General features: G+C 40.3%; 1 protein-coding gene across 5 annotated transcripts in view; it reads right to left on the bottom strand.

The window, feature by feature from the left end:
• The window catches only part of SYK (spleen associated tyrosine kinase), an 87,788-nt gene that overhangs the window by 10,381 nt on the left and 54,835 nt on the right, over positions 1 to 22,572 (bottom strand). For 4 of the 5 annotated variants that reach the window (XM_019555244.1, XM_019555247.1, XM_019555245.1 and 1 more), the window contains exons 4-10: positions 18,866 to 19,004; positions 17,261 to 17,342; positions 14,471 to 14,517; positions 11,122 to 11,190; positions 2,940 to 3,033; positions 1,685 to 1,862; positions 35 to 244 (exon numbers count right to left, since the gene is read on the bottom strand). In XM_019555244.1, coding sequence (XP_019410789.1) covers positions 35 to 244; positions 1,685 to 1,862; positions 2,940 to 3,033; positions 11,122 to 11,190; positions 14,471 to 14,517; positions 17,261 to 17,342; positions 18,866 to 19,004 — 819 coding nt within the window. The remainder of the gene's footprint in view (positions 1 to 34; positions 245 to 1,684; positions 1,863 to 2,939; positions 3,034 to 11,121; positions 11,191 to 14,470; positions 14,518 to 17,260; positions 17,343 to 18,865; positions 19,005 to 22,572) is intronic. The other variant, XM_019555248.1, reaches the window with a different exon arrangement.

The raw sequence follows: 22,572 nt of genomic DNA, 5'->3' as shown, positions 1-22,572 counted from the left end.
TAAAATCTCATTAAATGTATAAAAGCCAACCTACCTGTTTTTTTGCAAAAATTTATTTAACGGCCCAAGTTCTGCCATCTCCATTACTAACATCCAGGACTCAGCTTCACATATGCCTATCATTCGGACAATGTATGGATTGTCTAGTTGCTGCATTACATTTGCTTCTTTCAGTAACTCATCCTTTATGGCTGGATCACTATTCTCATTCTTAAGAATTTTTACAGCTACTAGCTTAGCACCCCTACAAAACAAAATCCAAATCTGAATTAGTTAGCAGACAATTCTAACATGCCCACATCCACAGAGATCTGCAATGTTACATGCACCCAGCAGTGACACTTCTAGGTTTATTGCACAGCCTAGAAATGGTGAGTTAACAGAAAACTTGAAATATGAGTAAGAAGAATGTCTCTCTCTCACAACGGGCTGAAGAAAAATGAATGGAAGACAGAACTGAAGAAATCACAGAAACGGAAAACAAACCTGAAAGCAAACATATTGGGTAAATCCTCATTATCACCAGGATGTGTTTCAATTGAGTATGCAGCCTGTAGTGTATAAAGGAATTGTAAAAAGTGCTGGCAAAGAAAGGAGTCCTTTGGAGCAGAAACTGCAGAAGACAGCCATACGGTTGCCTTCCAAGGATCCTTCCACACAGCCTGGTATAGGGCGGTGTTGGAAGGAGGCAACAGCAGGCAGTGCTGTTGAGTCTCCAGAAATGAGAGCATATACAACTGAATGAGAGAATAACAGATGAGCCTGTCTGAGAAAAGGCATAAACTTTAATTAGGGAGGTGGATTAGCCAATATGGAAAAAGGAGTCCATTCAGCATGGGTCCCAAAACATTCATCACCACATAACGTGAACTGCAGGAAGTAAAACCAGCCTGGATATGACAGCCTTACTTAGGATCAAGAAAGACTTTTAACACTGTATATCTTACATATACTGTCCATATGTTTCAATGAGCAGTTGACAGTATTTCAATCCACACTTCTATGAAAACTGAGAAGTACCCTTTTTGTCAATACATACAGAATCTCTTCTGTATGTTACATGGTAAGAAGGGCCTCATGGTGCCCTGACCTCTTGAACACGGAAATTATGACACATGAAGCGCATTCATTTTAGTTACTTCAGCTGAAATTCACCCATTTGCAGGGAGTCTGCAATGACCCCTTCCACCACTGAAGTTTCACAGGGAAGCTGGAGATTGGGATGGGGTCAGTAAATAAAGTGGGTCTGGAGAAAGGAAATAACTACAGGAAACCATGAGCTACAGCTCCTGGAAAGTAAGGGTATTGCCACCACTGTCAATTTTCCAGTATATAGGATAAAATAATGGCTGAAAAGGGACTGTTATCAATGGTTAATGGGTATATATGAACTCTTGAAGAAAATCTTTCAGACCAGGTCAGGCAGACACTTGGCTGAGATGGCTTAGTCAGGGAAGATCCTGTCTTGAGTAGGGGGCTAATAACTTTATCAGATCCCTTCCAGCCCTACTTTCCAATGATCCTATGAACTGAGATTCTGATTTGATTTTCAGGAAAAGAGAGAACTGTGAATTTAAGCCTTCATAAAACATTTATCACACTTGCATAACTATCATATCCCCAAAACATGCATACTGAAAAATGTTTAATACTGGATGGCAAGCCAGTGGCAATAAAAACTTACTTTTTCATTTTATAGAACCCTTTCCTTACTGTACCAAAGTTGCCAGAACCAATTTCTCCTTCCTCCAGAGTCAGCAAGTTTCTTTCCAGGGAGACATTTTTCGGCTTGATCTCCTCTGGATCTGCATATGGACTTTCATAGACTTCTGTGTCCATAGGCAAGGCTTCTCTCTGATCACCTGCATTTCAGCCATTGAAAAAGTTACTGGATTACTGGAAGTCAGTTTGTCTTCACATGTACTGTGTTCACAGTGTCAGCAATCAGGATTGTTACCCACCCATTTGATTCTGCTGTATATAAGTATTCATACACAGCCCTGCAACAGACACTTACACAGATGCATAGCAATCCACAAATTGGGGGAAAGAAATGACAATACATTTAATCCTTCAGTCAAATTATTTTCCTTTCTATCATATTATAGCTTATCCCAAGTGAGCGCACTGCAAAGATATAAAGCCAAGCTTACTCTTGTGCTCTGATTTCCCCTGGCCTAATGGATATTTAATGCAAAGTGGAGCCCCAGGATAGACTGAACCACAGAATGCAGCCCTCCACCCCACCCAGTCCCACAACTCAGCTGACTGGTTCCAACGCTGGGAAAATGCTTCCTGCTGCAAGCACAGGTTTAAGGGGGCGTTCTCCTAGAGTGGTGCATGGGGCAGGAAGCAGATGAACAGTTAAACTCCAGGGATGGTTTAAACTGTGGGAGAATGCCCTCCCCTCCTATCCTCCCTCTTGGTCCCACCAATTAGGTGATTGGGACATTCCCCATGGCCTGGCCTCTCCTCTGGCAACATAGGTGGATTGAGCCCAAAGGAAGTGCCCCACACTTCACCTCTTTCACAGACCTGGGGTGACCTGGGTCTGTTTAGTAGTAGAGGCATTAGTGCCACTGCCTGAATGGTTTGGGGACCCCCTCAGAGCATTCCAGCAGTGATAGAGGGCTCTCCACAGGGCTTGCTGATAAGGGAGCTGTCAGGAAGCCAGTGCTCTCTCTCCCTTTTGGAGAGGACTGTGGGATACTGGGGATATCCCAGCATCAAGGTGAAAGAAGTACCTTTGTTTTATTGTAAAAGAGACAGTTCTCTTCCCCAAACCCCACCTTGAACATCTATATGCTATGTTTTTTGTGCTGGGAGAAAAAGCACAATTATAACACCTGTTCATAGCCAAGTTTTACACTGTTAATTTCTGGATGTGGTGATTATTCTTGGCAGAGATTATGGTCATGGCATGAGATATTTCTGCCTACCTTTTTCAGCTCCGAAGAGTCCTTTTGTCATCTGTCCTACGTAAGGGTTAAAAGATGCTGAATCATCACTTGAGTGAGCAATGGATGGGTGCAACTGCAGCACACAAATGGAAATTTTCAGTTTAGTCAATGAATGAGTTCTTTAAATGCATTTTTTTTTCAGATGATTATGTAATAATGAATGCAAGAAAGATGTACGTGAGAGTGAGAGAGAGCAAGAAAGAGATCAAACAAAGCTGATCTCAATCTTCAGGTTATTGCTTGAGGAAACATGCAGGCCAAATGAAACAGGCTACTAAAGCATAAAAAGTGACAGCAAATTTTTAAAGCTATTGTTCTGAGAGAATTAATTTTAATGGGTCATGCCACTGCAAAAGTTATCTTTTGAATGCTAAATTTCCATGATTATTTTTAAATCCTAGTTCACTGTAGCACTATAAGACCTCAGGATTTTCCTTTAATCTAGTTTCCCCCTAGTTAACTATTTCTGTACAAATTTAGGCCACAGAAGAAGTTTTCTCATTAAAAAAAAAGATTTGTGATGCACATGTTCTAAAATAGCTCTAATTTTATTGTTCTGAGGAAACAAGGATAGGAATCAGCTAACAGACTAAAAGGTCTTTTGGCAAATACTCTGGGCTACTGTGCACTTTGTGCTGGTATGCTGGCTAGCAGCTGATCCCAATTCCTCAGCAGATTTGGAATCCACATACGGTATTTGGCTCCTACTCCAGTTTGTGTGGTAGAAGGAAGACCAAAGCAGTGAGAGGCTAGGAGACATAACTAGCAAGTTTTGTGCTGTGGGAAGTGGGGAGGGGAGAAAAGCAGAGGTCTTATCTGCCTTAAGGACTCAATGTTCCTGGCTGCTGCTTCAGCAGTGTGATCTACCTGTTCCTGGTTGTCACTGCTGCTCTTAGAGCAGTGGCATAGCCTCCTTGCACCCTGGTGCTATGTTACAGTAATGGCATGGGGCGGATGCAGTGTGGACTTCCTGGGGGGCGGCCAGTCTGGTCAGCACCCAGGACTGGTGCCCCACTTGCCCACTCCTAGTTTTGCTACTGGAGGTTATGGCAAGAGTGTAGTGTGCTTTGATGTTTCTTAGGTGTGCTCTGATGTTTCTTAGGTAGATGGTGGCTCTTGGGCAGACCAAAGCCAGACAGCATAGATTACAGAAGTCCCCCTGATACTGTGATTTATGCTGAGACTGGCATACAACCAGTTTCAGGATCAAGGAACCACAACAGTTTTCTTGGAACTTAACTCCTTATTTCCTCCTCTCTAAAAACATGATCGCTCACACTGTAGCAATAATGTGAAGATCTCTTTGAATGGTGGGTACATCCCCACCAACAGAACTCACATCCTTGTAAGTGGGATATTTAGGAATAAACACTTAGTGGGCATGTCTACATGTGACCCTGACTGCTCATCTGGTGCTGTGCAGCCCCAGTGGTGCATGGGTCATTTCCAACCTTATGTTGTTATTGCAACAAGCTAAAGCAATGTAGCTCATTGCTATGCTGACATAGCGGCGGAATCATGGTTAGTGCCCGCTGATGCTATGGTGATGTAGTGTCTCGTGTAGACGCACCCAGTGAGACAGGGTTGAAATTACCATACGTCATCTTTCATTTACCATGGGGTAAGAGTGTGCATATGGGTGGTTCCTGGGGAATAGCTGACAAGCTGTAAATCTCCACCCTCATTTACATCACAGTAATAAGGATCCATTTAGCATTTCTATTGAGAAAGGATTATGGATGACTGGCTGGCTGCTCTGTTTTCTCTCCTTTAAACTGTCATAAATATATTCATATTTTAGAAAGGGATCATTTAAAATGCTAGGCAGTGAATTTATGCATCCAAGCTCAATGAGTTAATTCTCTTTGGGGAAGACAAAGGACAGGTGGAGCATGGTGTTGAGACAAATGACCAGATAGAGCTGCAACTACTGCCAGTCAGCGCCAGCTACACTGAATTTTGTGAAACCAAGTTGATTGACAGCAGCTGCAATTCCAGCTGATAGAAAGGATACAGAAAGAGGTAAAAAAAGTGATGACTGCTCAGAAAAGGAGGCACAAAGATACTGTCTCTTTTTGCAGTGACATATCTTGCAGGAAAGACGGGTGTTAAGGGTTCTGAGATGCTTAAGAGATATTGGGTTTCTAATTTCAAAGGGAAAAATCCCAGATCCAGTCTTCAAGGCAACCAACTGGCCTGAATTTTCAGTAATGTCCCTGAGGACTCCTTGAAATGGGAACATAGTGCCAAATTTGAAAAACTGGTGCCAGATGAGCACCAGTCAGTGTTGTGCTGATCTGCTGAGAAGACCCATCATGACACTACTACTGCTGCATGAATGCATCTATATGGCTTCTCCTATGGCATATAGCCACACAGTACTTCCTCAGCCAGAAGTAGTAGAGTTTCAGGAATGTGGCACTCTGCCTGGGCTAATTTGCTCCCTCTCTCAGAGCTCATTAATCTCCCTGCTATGAGGCATTAACATGGGTATACTAATTAGCACTGCTTGTAGGCCGTTCTGTTTTGTCCAGATGCAACAATACATTCACATGGCTATACTGCTTCTGACCGAGGAAATACCTAACATAGGCCGCCACTCTCAGCAGAAAGTAGCATAGTCATGCTCAGGTGGCAATGCACATAGGCAGGTTAACTCTGTCTTTTAGCAAAGCTAATAAAACATTTACAAAAAGAAATGTGACCATGATTAAATTGTCTTAGAACAACTGCACTTCTCAGGTGAGGCTGTTAAGTGTCCTCAGTTTGCTACTGAGTTATTTTGTAGGAGCTAAAAGTTCCCAGAGTCACACCAGAAACACTCAGAACGCCGTACATCTGTGTCATGCATAAAAATCTCTGAACCTGACATCCTGAAATGTCCCTTGTCACTTACTTTGACAGCCTGTGCAGAGAAACCGTTCTGTAGTCATGATTATGTAAAGCCATACTGGCATAACTGTAGCTTCCAGATAAATAAGCACGATATCCTCATTTTAGGTTGTTTCATGAGTGGCTGAATGATCTCTAGAGTTTTCACAGTTACTGTGAAATAACAACGAGGTATTGCCATTGCTAAATTCAGGCTATTTGAATTTGATGACTTCAGCAGACCTTTCTGCTTTTAGATGAGCAAAAATGTTACACACTAATTTTTTTCTCATCTTAACAGAAGCTCAGAAAAAATGTGATTCAAGCACTTTTTTGGAAAGGGCTTAAGAAAAACGACAAGCTGAGAATTTCTAATAGACTAGAACTTGCTGCTTGAAATTATGGACCAGATACAACTTGACAATGATAGAAATCCTGGAGCCAAAACTACAGAGGTATAGTTATGAAAGAACACTCAGGAATTCCACTATGCTACGTTATGTAGGTCATTCACTCTACCAGATTACTGTCATTGGTAACAATCAGTCATTTTATTTAGGGTAACAAAAGAACAGACTGAGCTGGCACTTGGTGAACCCAACAATTTCTGAAGAACATAAATGGCAAACTCTTTGCTGCGACTAAAGACAACAAAAGACAGAAGAGCTAGCCAGAAGCCCCTAATTCTGTGTCTCCATTCTGTGCTGGACCTGACATATTTTAGGGCTGTCAAACTGTACTAAAGTATGCTTGGTTCTTATGAATTGCTAGAGACCAACAACTAAACAGGAAATGGCTGGTATCCAGTGCTGCCCGGGTGATGCCACTGACAGGTTTGCATGCTGGAGAAGAGGAGAAGCAAATGCTTAAGTGGGGAGATATGGTGATTTTCCATCTTCCTTGTACTTCAAGAATAGGGCAAAAGGACTGGAAAGGAACAGTATTGCTTTTCCAGTCACTTCAATTTTTAAATAATAAATTACAAGGTTGAGAGGAAACTTTGGGAACATTAACTGGTATATGGTGGTTTTACTGAACCTTGAGTAGACTGACTGCACTCTATTTCATTCAACTGAGTGAGGTGCTATCAATGAGCAGAGGTGGTTAGCTATGTTAGCCTGAAGTCAGGCAGAAGGTAGGGTTGATTTGCACCATAATTGCTTCAGGCTAACACAGCTAACTACCTCTCTTTTCTGAATCTACCATGTTAAGATAGTGACTAACAGCTTTGAGCAGATGTGAATTGTCACCTGTCACAGAGCACTTAGGTGCCCTCCTCCTTTTAGAAAGGGGAAACTGTGAGGAAAGAGCCCTAGCAGTGAGTGAGGAGCCCCAGCTGCCGGTTGTCAGGGCAACCAAAGTTAGCTGGTGACCCACACCTGCCCGCGGTCAGCTGACTGGAAGGGGCAGGGCCTGGTTCACATTTAAACCCCCAGGGCTGGGGCCAAGCTGGCAGTTCCCTGCTGGCAGCCAAGGGAGAAGGAGTAAACAGAGGCGAGAAGCCTGACTGCACGAGCAGCTCCTGATAGCGGTTATGGGGTGGAGAATTCCCTGGTAGGGATTGAATGATGTTTAGCCAGATGGCTTAGATTTTATGTTATAGCCCAGGGGCTTGTGTTTTGTGTTTGCCGTTTAGACCCGGAGGTTTGGGTGAGGCTATCAGGGGTTGGAGGAGGCCTCATAGGGGAGCCATGGCCATGTGGAGGCCCCAGCCTTGGGCGAGGTGGGGGGCAGCGAGAAGCTGTCGGGGGGGGGCAGCATTGACAAATGCCCAGTGAGGCGCCCAGTGAACCAGGGCCATGGAGAGCCCAGGGAGGATGAGGGGGCCAGAGTAGAGTAAGGCCAAGACTAAATGATGTGAGTACCATCTGTGAGGCTTGGGGCTGTGGTGTAGGGGAGGAAAAGAGCCGCACATAGCACCCCCTTGCATTGGGGCAGCCTCCCACTTAAAATTAACATCTTCTAATTAGGCAACTAACAACAAGGCATAGCAGGTGAGAAGGCAGGCGGTTGACCCATAACAGGTGGGTGGGGTTACCAGTGGACAGACCCTGAAGGGGCACACCTGTCACATTACCATTCCTCTAGGAAGGAATTCATGCTAAAATACATGATGACTAGTTGTATGTCAATACTACTAAATTAATCTAGATTAGCATGTGGAATATTAATAGAGTTCTAACACTTCCCCTTCTCTTTAATCTGACCTCTGAAGTCAGGTTAAGCAGTTTAGTGTTTAGTACCAACTCTTCCTTAGGTTTGTTGTCTGAGTTATAATCTGCAGCTATAATTTGACAAACGATTTAACAAAATCTTTCTTTTCAGTCTATGTGGCTAATCTGGAAATGGAGTGCTTTCACAAAGCACATTTCTGGTTTAATCACCAAGCACAAAAATGAAGCAGCATATGTGGCAACATATATTTGCAAAGTATATAACAAGTGCAATACATGTACAGCTTTTCTGTAAATAATAACACCTTTCTTGGACTTTTACCCATTGCTTACTGAGGTACCCAGCTTTTAATTTTTTTGTTTGTTTTTCTTTTTTTAAGTTGATGCTCTTTAGTACAGATCAGAACGTTACCCCCTGCAGCAAGAAAAGCTTTCTGGAGGTATATTAAGAAAGTGCATATTGTTGTATGCACTGTGTGCTGGGTAATAACACAAGCAGACTAAATATAATTTCCGTCCTCTACTTTAGGGAAAGTAGTTTCAATTGTGTAGTTCCTGCTCAATGGGAGCTAGATTATTACCTGAATAAAACCTGAGTAAGGACTGAGTAGTGTCTGGGCAAGGATTTCTGTTACAGTGGGCACATCTACACGAGATGTTTACTGTGGAGTTGCCTAATTAGCTCAACAGTAAATGTCTACACTTGCCCCCAGTTGCACAGTCATTCAGTTCCTGCACAGTCCTGGCAGTGCACAGGTCGTTTTTGACCCTACTGTGCAAGTAGCTCATTGCTAATGCACAGTAGTGTCAGCATCACAATTCATGCCCACCAATGCTATGTTGCCATAGCAACAAGCTAAATTGCCATAGCTCATCACTATGGTGATATAGTATCTTGTGTAAATCCATCCAGTATTCACACATGCAGCCCTATTAGGCTGCAGAAAACTAATAAATTCTGCAGCAAGATAGTACTTATAAATACAAGTACCTTGACAGTAGTGTCAAGTCCTGCAATCAGAATTAGGTATCATTTTACTGGGTGTTTAAAAAAATAAATTAAAATTAAAGTACTTGCTTCTAACTTCTTATGGATTAGAAAAGAAATAACAGTTTTTTTCTTTTGCATTTTTAACGTACTATATCACTCAGGCACTCAGACTGTCACTCAGGCAACTAATGCAGTAAATGTGATTTCTTTAAATTTGTAAAAATTTTCCAATTTGTAAAAAATGCAAATGTCCAATTTTTTCAATCACTATTATTCATAACTCTAATCTAGTGTGCTACGACATGGGCTTTCCTACGTAGAAACCACTGAGCTTTGTCTAAGACATGACATGCCCCACTAGATGGCACTAGTTGATTTAATTTTTCTTTTTTACCATTTAAATTGGACTTCCTTTCTCTAATGGAATATATGAACAGCTAATTTTGAGCCACTGAATAAAGTACCAAAACATTTAGATTTGATATTAAAATAAAATATAGTTGACCTATCTTTAAACTTTGAAAATATGGTACACTTGCCAAGAAAGTGCAGCAAGAACCTTTGCTTTCTCTTTACTGTTTAGAATTGTTAGTTGCAATTGGGGGGAAATATTAATTATCCTAATTAACCATGTCTAACTGGAATTTTCAAGTTGGCTTTAACTCTGGGCAAAAGTTGACTGTTTCGATCTTAATTTTTTAATACGGTATATAATTTTGCACTGTGATAAAACTTGTGTTGCTGTTGAGATAAATATGTGCAAAGAGCTATCCAACTGGGTTTCAGAAACTGTCTCTAGTTGCCTAACAATACTAAGTTTTCCTCACAAATACGCCCCTCCACTGAGTATACGCTGCAAAAATATTTTCATTGTAGAAATTGGCTGTAGAAAAGCATGGGCTTTTAAGTAGTTGATCAGAGAATAGCAGTGACTAAACTATTTTTTTTCCATTTACGTCTAACCCACAGAACCTATATTACCAACAGCAGCATATTAAAGAACCATTCACTCCACTCCTCGAAAAACAAACTAAAAAGAGCTCCAAACAAAAAACATAACCTTCCAATATGTGACACTAAAGACATTTTTTCAGCTGGGTTTTACAATGGGTAAACATGCATTGTGTTTATTCAAACAACCATGCATGCATGTAAACAGGGCATGCAAACTGATCTGGAAAGTCCTTGCATTGTGCACCGTATACAGCAAAGACTCCTGGTATGTTAGCATGATAGTAAACCAAGGCTATGGAAGAAAGTACTATTATTTATATGTATTTTCAAATAAGATAAACATGAAGTACAGTTTGCCATATGAAGTAGGAGACATGTTTTGTGCCTGCTTCTCTATGCTCAAGATCACGGGATGAAAAATAATGAGGGGCAAAAAGGGGTGGAAAAAGGACATAAGTATTATTCTTAACATGCAAATGAATCTCCTAGTTAAATGCTTGATCCTTTGCAACTACAAATATGATAGTGGCAGTATCTTATTGACCACGCAGCCACATTTCTTGTTAATGAATGATTGAACCCCCCTGCACTTCCTACTTTATCTTCTTCTTCTGTCCATCTATTCTTACAGAACTCTGCACCAGCCAAGGCAGGACTAACCCAGTATATAACTATGCAATTTGTACACACAAGTACTGTGGAAACATATTTTGTGGCCATTTGCAAATTTCTCTGTAAATGGATTCACTATTAATCTGCTCAATCAAGCCAGTATCCTGAGCCGACAAGATTTTATAATAGAGCTTTCATTTTGCAGTGTATAAATGATTATTCTTAAAGTAGCCCTCTTAGTTTGTATCTCTAGAATGCTTATTACAGTACTAACATTTCTAGGCCTTGGGGATACATTATTTAACAACAGAAAGAAAGACAAACCATTACCCTTGATTAGAATCAGCTATTCCATAAATCAAAGTGATAATTTGTGCATCTGATTTGCGATTAGGTGAAACAAGAAATAGAAGCAAAAAGACTATTAGATCTATGCAGTTAGATTGTTAGTATTCAAACACACACTTAGTATCAGCAAACCAAGAAGAAAAATAAATGAAGTTAGTTGAGTGTGGGTAACCTTTTACTCAGTCAAAAGCCTACAGACTGTATTATGCACCTTTTTCCTTCCAGCCTTTGGAAAGGTGTACGATTTGAGTCTTGAGATAATTCCACCTCCTGACCAACTCTAGAAACCATAATGTTAAAGAGGAAGAGTAAATGTGTCAGGAAAATATCTGAAGGTACTTCATAAACAGGTGTACTTTTATAAGAACAATCTTGTAAAGAACTTCTGGTCTTTCTCAAACCTGTACCTCTAAGTATACTTCTTAATTATTATCAAAACTGCATAGAAGTAGCATATGTAGTCTTCTGTAAATCTTCCATAAACTGTACTACTCCATCTGCAGCCCACATTTCATTTTTAGAAATCGTTTTATATTCCCACATAAGTATACACATTGCAAGTTCACTAGCATTACTAAATGAAATGTTGCTCTTTATTCCCCACTTATTCACCACTCATTTTAGTAAGGGTCCATGGGTCTAGAACATTTTTTCCTTTGTACTGTACAGAGTTTTCTACATCAGAAACCATGATATAGAAACATTGCAGAAACATCAACATGTGAGAACAGTTACAAATCAAAGCAGACTCATTTTTTCTTGCACTCATTCATTAAGCAAATCCTTTCTGCTCTCACTGTCCAATTCTTACGCTTAGATAAACAGGAATGCAAAGTAGATGAGAATCTTAATATGTCGTAAGTGGACTAATATATCTAGCAAGATTTGAAGGCTACCTTGGTATTAGGATGAACATAACATTGTATAAAAAGAAATCACATATCCAAAACAGTGTTCTGAAAGAATGAATACGCTTTGGCAACATTATCTTTGTATAACTTGTATATATATATTAAACATGTATGGATTATATGTATATACTATGTAAATATTGTATATGTATTATATAATACCATATTATATTACATTATATCATAGTATCCAAACTTACATAAAGCAGAGGCTAATATGTTAGACAGCCTGTTGTAACCAAATATCCTCAAATGACTCTTGGTAAGGGTCAAACACATTCTTGTATTTAATATTTTGGTATAGTATTGTCAGCCTAGATTTATGTAGCTAACTGTGGTTGTATTTTGAATGTACTTTTCAGTTACTTAGAACAGCCTCAGAACTAACTTGCAATTCAGTTAGGAGCTTCTCAAATTATTTGGCCATTTTTTGCATTTTGCAATTGTTAGAAAAAGCTTATACAAGGTATCTAATAACTGTATTTCACCCAAAGCATTCTTTTACAAAAACATATCCTTCAGGCAACTAAAAATACAGCTTTGAAAACATCAAATATGACATGTTGTACACAATCCTCTTTTAGGACTTACAGTTTTGTGGAACTTGGCAACATTTACTATTGAAACATAAATTTTGGAGATTAAAAAAATCCCTGCACGTTGTATCTTTTATTGTCTTTGAGCTTAAAAAGTGCTCTTTCCATGTGGGGATCAAATGAAAGTGAGCTTGGAGCAATTTCTAGGTGCCATATAACAAATGACTCCATCCCATTAGGGGTCAAGTTGATTTCTTTCTTCTTTGTTGTTGCACCCTTAGCATTGTTCCACATACTTTTCTTGCAGCAGCAACTCCTTACCTCCTTACCTTTGCTGCACCTGAGCAGCAGTCTCTAATATGTTGGAGCTAAGAATAACTAGCTCACACAATGATATTAGACATAAAAATACATCCTGAGATGAATATTTTATAGAAGTTGAAAAAGGGCAGGAGTACCAGCCTGAATAAGCTGGCATGCAAAAGAATTTAAAAACAAATTAGACTAGCTCTAGTAATTTACCATCTAGCACATAACAATTTTTATAAAAATACTTGAATAAAAAACTTCAATAGGTGACCATTTGAGAATTTTGGGAATTCTTAAGAACTGTGTGCTAGACTTGTTGCTTCTTTCTAAAGACTGTGGAGCAGAAGCTGCCTATTCAATGTGCTTATGTGGTCCCTTACAGCAAGGGAAAGAACTATCTTCCATACCCCTGCATTCTCCGCACTGGTGTATATGGACATCATGAAGAAAAGGTTTCCATATTTTATAGGGTATGTGCCCTGCCAGCGGCCTGGTGACTGGGGTATGCTAGAAAGGAGACCCCAGTGATGTCAAAAGAAGGAACTGGATTTGCCTCTTATTGAGTTTAACATCAAACCTGGTCACCCAGTAGTAATGTTAGAAGATACTTGGACTTTATTTTTGTTCCTGTTAGAGCACTCTCTGAAGCATCAACAAAATAACTTCCCTTTAGCTACAAATTAAGATCTTAGCTCTCTAGACCAGTGGTCTCCAAAGTGGGGTGTGCACACCCCAGGGGGTGCGCAAGACGATCCATTAGGGTGCGGGAAGAAAATATTAGAACGTCTATTTATATTTATTTTTTATCTAAGTCCAAGTTCAATTTCTTTCAGCAGCAGCTGCTCTGGCCCCAGTTCTGGGGGCAAGGCTGAAGTTGCTGCTGCCACAGCTGCTGCTGTGTCGCCAGGCCAGGGCTGGAATCACTATGTGCTCTGTATCCTGGTTCATAGCAGGGTCGGAGTCAGGGCCATAGAGAGTAAGTGGTGGTGTCGGGGGGAAAAGGGGTCAGCAGAGGCTGCTGAGAGCAGGCAGCTGCTGTGGCTCTGACTCTAACTCTGGGCTTGCGCTGGAGTTGGAGCCGCACACTCTCCAATGCCAACTTGTACTCAGGTCCAAGATGAGAGGCTTTTCCCCCATGTTAAATGGGGGAAAATAACTTTGTCTTGGATTCATGTAAATACAGTATTTTAGACACCAATGAAGTAGCCTCTTTGAAGTTTAGCAAGCAAAGGATGACACTTGATTAACAGGCCAGGGAACTCCTTAATGCACATATCTGGCAGGAGTTACACTAACAGGGTTCCACTACTTCTGAAAGTTTTCTATGGAATAACTGGCACTAAATGGAGGCCTTTCCATGTAATGTCCTCTGGCAGCATTGGAACTTTCCAGCAACCCTCTGCCCTATGCTTTAACAGCAAATTTCCAAACAAAGGGTACACAGTATCTTCGCTCCTTACTACTGTTATAGCTAGTGTAGGACATAGCCTTCAATGCTCTTTTAATATAGTTTTTTTGCATCTGATACATTATAATTTTCAAATAATGCTGTGTATATCAAACAAACTCAAGGAATTAAATGCTGTGTTATTCAGTGCAGAAAGCAAATAAGTGAGCTAGAATACACAAGACCTTAGGAAACGTGCTCTCTCTGTGCAGTTTCAATATAGGAATCAAGAGAATATGAATTCACTGCAGTAGTGGCATCCATGTAATTAGATTGCCTAAAATGCTAGATAATAAAACTATTTTCACCAGAGGTCTTCAATATAAGTATTATTTCTGTGCTGCTAACTGAACTTACCTTAGGATGAACTCCAGGAAGTGGAGGCCGGTTATCAAAAACAACATCTATAAGGGAATTGAATATAGTTAGTGTGTAAGCATCCAGACTGTGCTGTCATTCTCACCAGGGGACTAGAGGTAGGGAACATACAGTTAAAAACAGAAATCTTAGAAGGTGGATTTCATGTTAATTACACATTTTTAAATCACATAGTAACTACCACTCAGAAACTTAAATGAGGACCATCTTGTTTGCTTTTGTTCTTTGAAAGTGTTGTCAGGCTTTAGGACAAGAGGTAAATGATATGCAGTCTCTCAGTGAGGCACCCAAAGAAGGTGGTGGAAAAAGTTAGGGCACACCCACTCAGCAGGTAACTGATATTCACCCAGAAAAAGACTCCTTGACACAGAATGACAATCCATGCTTTGTCGCTTCAAAATGGGGTAGTTGGCCAACGGTCAAACATGGGGTACCAGTGGGTGCCGTCCATCCCCATGGCAATCAATGGAAGAAGGGAGAGACACTTCTCAACCTTCTCCACCCTTGCAACTCCAACTAATCTTAGTTTTCTCTTTACAGGACAAAATCAATTACCTTCTTCACTAGAGTTGACATTCCTTCCCTTAGAGATATTCTCATAAAAGGATACTGAGGACGTTCAGGAACCTCATTTGTATTCTGTATTTCTCTAAGTCCCACTGCAGGGCCTCCCTATAGCAGATCTCATCTTCACCCAGACTTATCACTTCCTCCTGCACTGGCTTTTCTTCACTGGAAAGTTCCTTCTTATTGAAACAACATTTTAGTGCCCTGTTACCTTGCATAATGCCAAATATAGCTGCCATGAGTGCAGACAAGGAGTCTTGCGTTTAACCCCATGTCAGCTAGCTGTGGTGAAACCCTTTTATCCAGCAACTTTTACAAGATGTTAAAAATTTACACTAATCACTGGGTTGTGGCTGACATGGTGCTAGTTCCCAGACAAACACTAATTTTCAGATGAAGAAAAGACGTTTTGGGACTGTTTGGGACTTGTACTACACACTTCTACTTAAACCACTGTTTGGGTTTATCTAGAACGTCTTTCTGCTCTTCAAATAGAATGCTTTCCTGGTCTACTGGCCTTGGAGATCTTGCAGACAATTCTCTGATTGTGAAAGAAACACCATCCCAAGAAAATTAGAATACTTGATGATAGCAAGGGACTAGGGGTCAGTGCTTAATACTTAAGTATCTGGCCTCTAAAGTGGGATACTGAACCTGGTCTTTATACAACACAGAGAGTTTAGAGCTAAATTTAAAACAGCCAACCTGCTGATTGGGAAGCTGCCTGAATTTAACATGTTCAATGTTCAGGGTGAGATCTAGCAAATGGGAACTACTGAGCAGACACGAGCCTTCAAACCCATCCTCGGGTCACTTTGTTTACTTAGGGTCCACAGCCTTGCACCCTCAGTAAAAGTAGAAACCTACCCCTTCACTTTTAAGAATCACTCTTGACTTAAAATACAGAGGCAGCAGGATCTTCTAGTACAACTTTAGTGATCAGGGCCCTTTTGCAGGGTGTGGAAGATCTTGGTTCAATTTCGTTGTCTGCCTGAAGGATTCAAACTTACATTTCCTATGCAAAGGATGCAGATCCCCAGATGGTAGCACATTTTCTCACCCCCACTGATGCATAGGGAAAAAACCCTCAATATTCACTAGAACAAAAAGAGCAAGAAAGAGCACAGGAGTGAGCCTCACTGCGTAGTCTAGTGGTTATGGCACTCCTGACAGAGGCAAATTCTGGTTCTTGCTCCAAGGACTATTTTCATATGGTATTCAATCACTGCTTTGTGTAAAGTATAGAAACAATGTGGGAAGCAGAGATAAGAATCTAGGACTCCCCCATGTGTATTTTGTACACTTGTGCTGTCTTGTTCATTGTGCCCCAGTGAATCTGAAAATTCCTTTTTGTACAAAGGGCGCAGCTTCAACAGGAACCCAGTCTAACCAACCTCAGACTAGTCTATTTAGCAAGTGGCTATGGGATTTCTTCTGGGAAGTGGAGAACTTGAGTTTGAATCTGTCCAGGTAGAGGAGTGAATTGTATGCATTGTTCTGACCACCAGGTATTAATTAAAAGGAGGGTAGCATTACCATCACTTCCTGAAAGTGGGAGTTTTCATTCAACTTTGTAGGGATCCTGATCTTGTAGGGGTGTTGTAGGCATGCTCTAAGGAGGGCAACCTCTCAGGGGACTTAGCAAGAGAAATGCTTAATGTTTGAGTCCTAAATGGGCTTAGGCATGAGGTAGGCACTGGACTGCTCAGGCCTGTGAAGACTGGTGTTGTTCTAGGAATGTGCTGAAACTCAACTTTATGCACCTGGGGAAGGGGAACTTAGAAGTCAAACAGGGAGGTACACATAGAGTTTAGGCATCTCCAGCATTAGATGGAACCTGGTGGGATTTTAGCACCACAGGTTTGTACTCGAGTTAAGTACCTTCAATTATACTTAATTCTACAATAGGCTCCTAAATCCTCTTTTGGATCTGGCTCTAATTGCCATTGGCTCAGCAATTATTGGAGCCTAGAATGTGTCCCTTTATAAGTGCCTCTCCAACCTCCCCATGCTCTTTTCTATATGTTATATAATTAGAAAAGCTAAAGATTAAAGTCTGAATTTGGATTCACTATTAACCCAAATAACTGCTATGTGGAAGTCTTTATGATCCTATTCTATTAATAGAGAGAACACAAACATACCTTTCTACCATCATAAGAAAGACTATCTCAGTATTTCATAGCAGTACAGTTAACTTACCATTGTCTGAGCCAATTCGTGGACATGGAATTGTGAGGACTCTTTGTAAGCCATCTGGTTTATATGAATAATGTTCAACTAACTACTAGGACAAAAGAAGGGGTGGGGGAGAGAGACAGACATAGTGAGAAAGAAGGGCGAGGTAATGGAGGAAAGAAAATACTGGGTTACATTTGCAGAGCTGCAGGTGCCTCATTTTATTTTCTGTGTGTTTGTCTACATACAGACTACCTACTGTATAGCTGCATTGTATCATGTCAGCTTCCTCCTAATTTGTACCTAGACATTTAGGTTTTTATTCTTGATGCTGCTACTTACTGAGTATGTGATCATGAGTGTTTTACATTTTACCTCCCACCTCACTTTTCATCCCCCCTATCCTTACGCAGCTGTCTGTCTGTACACTCCTCAAGGGAGGAAGTTTATTGTACAGTGTCTAGGCTGGGACTATAGGAGGTAATGAAATCTACATAGTCAATAATAGAAAGTGTAGGGTTATTAAAATTGGCATTTGCATTTTGGAGTAGTTTTACCCACATACATTGTTGAGACACTACTAGGTCTCAAATTTACCAGGACTTTCTAAATTGTGTCTGCATACTCCCATTATCTACGGTACATATTCCTTATACATAAAAAATACACAGTTCAATGAACACAGGGAAATCCTGCCTCCCTTTAGTGTTTTGCCTCTGGGGGTAGGAAATCTGCCTTACTCACACAGGTCTTCTTGACAGCTGTGGAGAAAGCTAGTAAATCGGGGGGAGGGGAGGGCTGTCATTTTTAACTTAAGTAGAAAAGGGATGTGGACAACTGGAGTAAAAGCCAGCAGTTATTATATATAGTCAAGAACTTACGTTATAGATTTACAATTATAGATTTACAATTATAACTGTAATGTATTTGACCTAATGTATTTTTCCAGGACACAGAAAATTTCTGCCAGTGTTTCAACTGCCTTAGTATTTCCAATTTACCTGTACATATACCTTGCACTGGCTCTTCTTCATAACAGACTATATTATCATCAGCAGTCCATTCCTTGATTGATTAATCTACACCAGGATTTAGGCAGACACTCTTGGTAACTCTAGCCAAGAGGGTTTATTTTAAATTTGCAATCTAGAGAGTATAGGAGCTAATAAGGATTGTGTGTGCCTAGCATTCTATCATCTTTGTGCTTACTGACCGGTTTTGTCTCCTGCGTATCATCAGGGGAATTACACAAATGCCACAGTATTGTACTACTAGTATTTAATTCTACCATTTACAAATGCAAATGCTTTTTTATTCTAAGAAATGTGGAATTCAGTGAATAACTAGAGCAATTTGAAGCCAAGCAGTAATGGCACATTTAAAGGGGAAAAAAAACATTAAAACCTATACAACCTACATTGCTCTGATAATAAAAAATCCTACCTCCCCAACTTTTTTATAGTCCAAAGGATAAAAGTCACTAAAAGTTTGAAATACAGCATAAATTAATATGCAAAACATATGGCCATTTAGCTAAAGATTGTTGATGCACAGTGAAGTAAAACACAAACTAAGTAGGTTGTATAAAAACATGATGACAAATAGCCAAATGATTCAAATCTAACAGACCTGCCAGAGAGTGTCAAACTTTTTTCCATCTGGTATAGAAAGCTTTCCTGTCTTGTTTCTGTCAATACGATAATGCAGTACTTTTCCATCACTAAGCACGCAGAGAGCATAGGATCCTTTGTTGTCCCTTTCCCTGATTCTGAAAGGAAGAGAGAAATATCAAGAGTTATTCTGTGCTCTTAGCAAGCATCCATATTAGATAAATCATTTTACATAAGCTTTTCCAACAGAAATAGGGCAAAATCTGTACCAGAGCTTCTGAGGACTTCTCTAAAAAATGTTTAGTGCATTTTAAAGGGAATTTTGAATTATTTTTTTTTCAAAGCGAAAATGATAAACCAGAAATTCCACCATGTGGAGCTATTTGCTAGGGAGCAACAGAATGCTGTGCTCTGCACAACATGACCATTAATTTGTTCAGGGGCTCTGCATCAAGCATTTTGGGTCCTGCAGGCCTGCAAGGGCAGTAACATGGAGAACAGAGCTCCTGTGTATATGTATATATGTATGGTTGTATATATCTCTCTCCTGAACCATATGAAGTTATTCTGTTCTTTGTTGCTCTTTCATAGCACCTGATGAAACAAACTTGAGTTCACAAAACCTTGTGCTCTATATACATCATATTTAGTTAGTCTAAGGTGCATATCTATCCTGCCTTCTGCCTGACTTGACTAACATGGCTAACTCTCCAGCAGCCTGGTGGATTTAGAGAAAACTGACCTTCATTTTTTTATCTTTGGTTCTATAATATAAAAATAGGGCAATGTCTTTAATTAATAGCAGGTAAACTTAAGTATAAATAAAAGAAAACCATTTCTCTGTTTCGTGCTTCAGCTTAGGCTATTCATTACTGTAAATCATTGTCAAGGAAAGTACTGGGATTTTAAAAACATGTCTAATATACTGTACTTACTTGAAGAGAAGACAGCCCTGATTAGAAGACAACACCCCCCAATAGTTAGATGCTATATATGGAACATTTATAAATTTGTGCTCCCCCATAACATTTTGCCCCAGCTGCCCCTTCCTCCCAGGAGCCCCAGGCTGGCCACATGCTCAATTAATGGCACAACAGAAATGAGCAACAGAGTTATCACATATTTTTGTGTGATAACTTTGTGGCTTATTCCTTGTTTTATTATACCATTAATTGCAACAACTCAAGATATGATTAACTGGTTAATCATGTCTTAAGTGTAATGTGCTTCAGTGAGCAGGAGGGAAAGACTTTTTGGTGAGCTCTAGTTACCCTACAGCTTCCAGAGTTTAAATGATGCTGAAATTAGTTATTAGTACATGTACGAGTAGTTCTCAGATTTAAAAGATTGAAGAGCTATATCTTTAATGAATCATTTCTCAAAGAGCTTGTAGATAAATATAGCATAATGCCCTAACATGGTACCGAGATCTGTGCTGGTGTTTCACCTATATATGTCACCACTTTGCGACTCTCACACAGTCCTCTGTATTGTTTTCCTCACTTCCGGGCTGCTGACTGTTCCCTTTCTTGATTTCTGATTGCATCTCTTTCCTCTCTTCTCTGTGTATAAGATAGAAGTCTCTCTTCCTCCCCCCCGCAACCATCTTTTGGCCTGTAATTCTTTCAGTATTTTTTGTGCTTCTCCTTTTTGTACATATATGGGTTCCCAGTGGTATCTACAGGGATGAGTTTATTCAGCAGCCTGAAATATGTAAGCCACAGCTGAATGGCTCTATAAAACAGCCTCATGCAAAAGAAGCAAACGGTAGATTAGGCTAGCAGACTAAGGAAGAGGTGCTCCAAAGAGGTGCATGACAATTGAGAAAATGTTATACCTATAGACCATATTAGGTAAAAGACTTAAACACCTAAGAGTTAGCACCATTTTGGTGGCTGGCCTCAGAGTGGGATCCATAACCGCAAATTAAGGTGCTTAGGTTACAGTGTGCAAAGGCAGGAAGTTGCTTCAGAATAGTGGTCTGAGTTGACCAGCAGGCTGAGCAGGGCGTTGCCTCAAATCAGCACAGTCAGTATGCAGCCAACTATGGATAACTAATAGGGAAGATTTAGGGCAGGTTCAAGTCTTACATGCTGCTAACTAGAAGCTTTCCTGCAGGTACCTGGGATTCAAAGTCCTGAACCTTCTCTTGAAGGTAGGCTCTAACACAGTAACTTTTGAAGACCAGAGTAAGGCTTAGGGCAGCCTATATTCTAATGGTTAGGAAACTAATCTGGAAGTCAGGAGATATAATTTTTAAACCCCTCTGGTTGAGGAGGGAATTCAACCCTGGGTTGCTCCAACCACTCAGCTATTTTTTAAATAAGTCATTACCACCTCTAATTTGGTTTTAAAATAAAAGAGTGAACCCTGCATAGTTTTTTTTTTACAAGAAATGAATAGTATGGGGACCTCCCTTCAGGACAAGGTTCTGGGCTATAGATCCCGAGTGATACATTGGTAGAAGGGCAATGTTTAAGATTCATCTCCATCTTCTCCATTTTCTACCAGTGAGCTTAGCAGCAGCATGCCAAGTGTGCTGACTTTAGCCTGTTCTCCGCTCTAGATCCTGTTCTGAGGTACCTGACTCTCCACATATTGTACAAGGAGCTTAGACCCCTAAGGTTTTAGGTTTCCATCCCAGCATTGCAGATATCTAATACAAGTCCATTATTAAATCTAGACCATTATTATTTCACAGCACTGGCAGTAGCATATCACAGTTACATGTGATACTGTAATACTGGGTATGAGATGTTGTTTTGATTTGGCTCATTAAACTTGAACATGGCTTGTCTTAAGCTTGTTCACGTTCTGTTTCGGTTCTGAACAGCTCATTTTGCTACTTTGCATGAAAAGTGGTTTTTGTTGCTTAAAACTTGAACTTAAAGAACATAAAAATAGTAAACCAATGACCTGTAGAAAAGGGAAATAAACATTTTTTTTCTAAAATCAATTAACTTGCCTACTACTTTTAAAGAAAACTGACCCAGACTGTCTGTGGTTTTCTTTAACCTACAGGTATTTTCTTAGCACACTGACTTCCTGTGTGCAGGCTGGCCAGTGGAGTGAGCAAGTTTTGCTAAAATGGAGAATGACTTGCAGTTTGTCATCCTGTGTACTACTATACGCAGATTGGAACAGAGGAATATGTTGGAATGGAAGGCACTGTCTTTAGGCAGTTCCACGGCACCTGGACCTCTTCTCAGGAAATAAACTGTACTCAGTGCTCTGTTAACTTCTTGTAACATGTTAAGTAATAACATACACAGTATGGTGGTTTGCTCTACTGAAGCTGAAAATGTACATTTGTCATTGTCATTACTGTTAATGAGACAGACCTGCACACATCCTCTTGGGGCCTGAAGAGATGCTTATACCATAACTTTAAGGATCGTGGGTCAGATGCACAGAAGAATATCTGAGACTAAAGCAGCACTTTAGCAGGACATATGCAAATCTAAAGTTATGGTCTGAAAATCCCCACTCAGCTACTGCTTAGTCCTGGAAGCACCTAAATTCCAGAGACACTGCAGATTTTGACTTCAAAATTATAGAATCAATGAGTCGGAAGGAACCTAGACAGATCATCGAGTCCGACCCCCCGCCATGGGCAGGAAGGAGCACTGGGGGTGGCAGGGGTCATAAGACCCCAGCCAGGTGCCTATCCAGTCTCCTCTTGAAGATTTCCAGGGAAGGTGAGAGCACCACCTCTCTGGGAAGCCT

This window comes from Crocodylus porosus, unplaced genomic scaffold, assembly GCF_001723895.1.
Source record: "Crocodylus porosus isolate Cpor-Errol unplaced genomic scaffold, CroPor_comp1, whole genome shotgun sequence".
Taxonomy (NCBI): domain Eukaryota; kingdom Metazoa; phylum Chordata; order Crocodylia; family Crocodylidae; genus Crocodylus; species Crocodylus porosus.
Note: the sequence above shows the minus strand (reverse complement) of the source record. Positions and strands in the feature narration are given on the sequence as shown.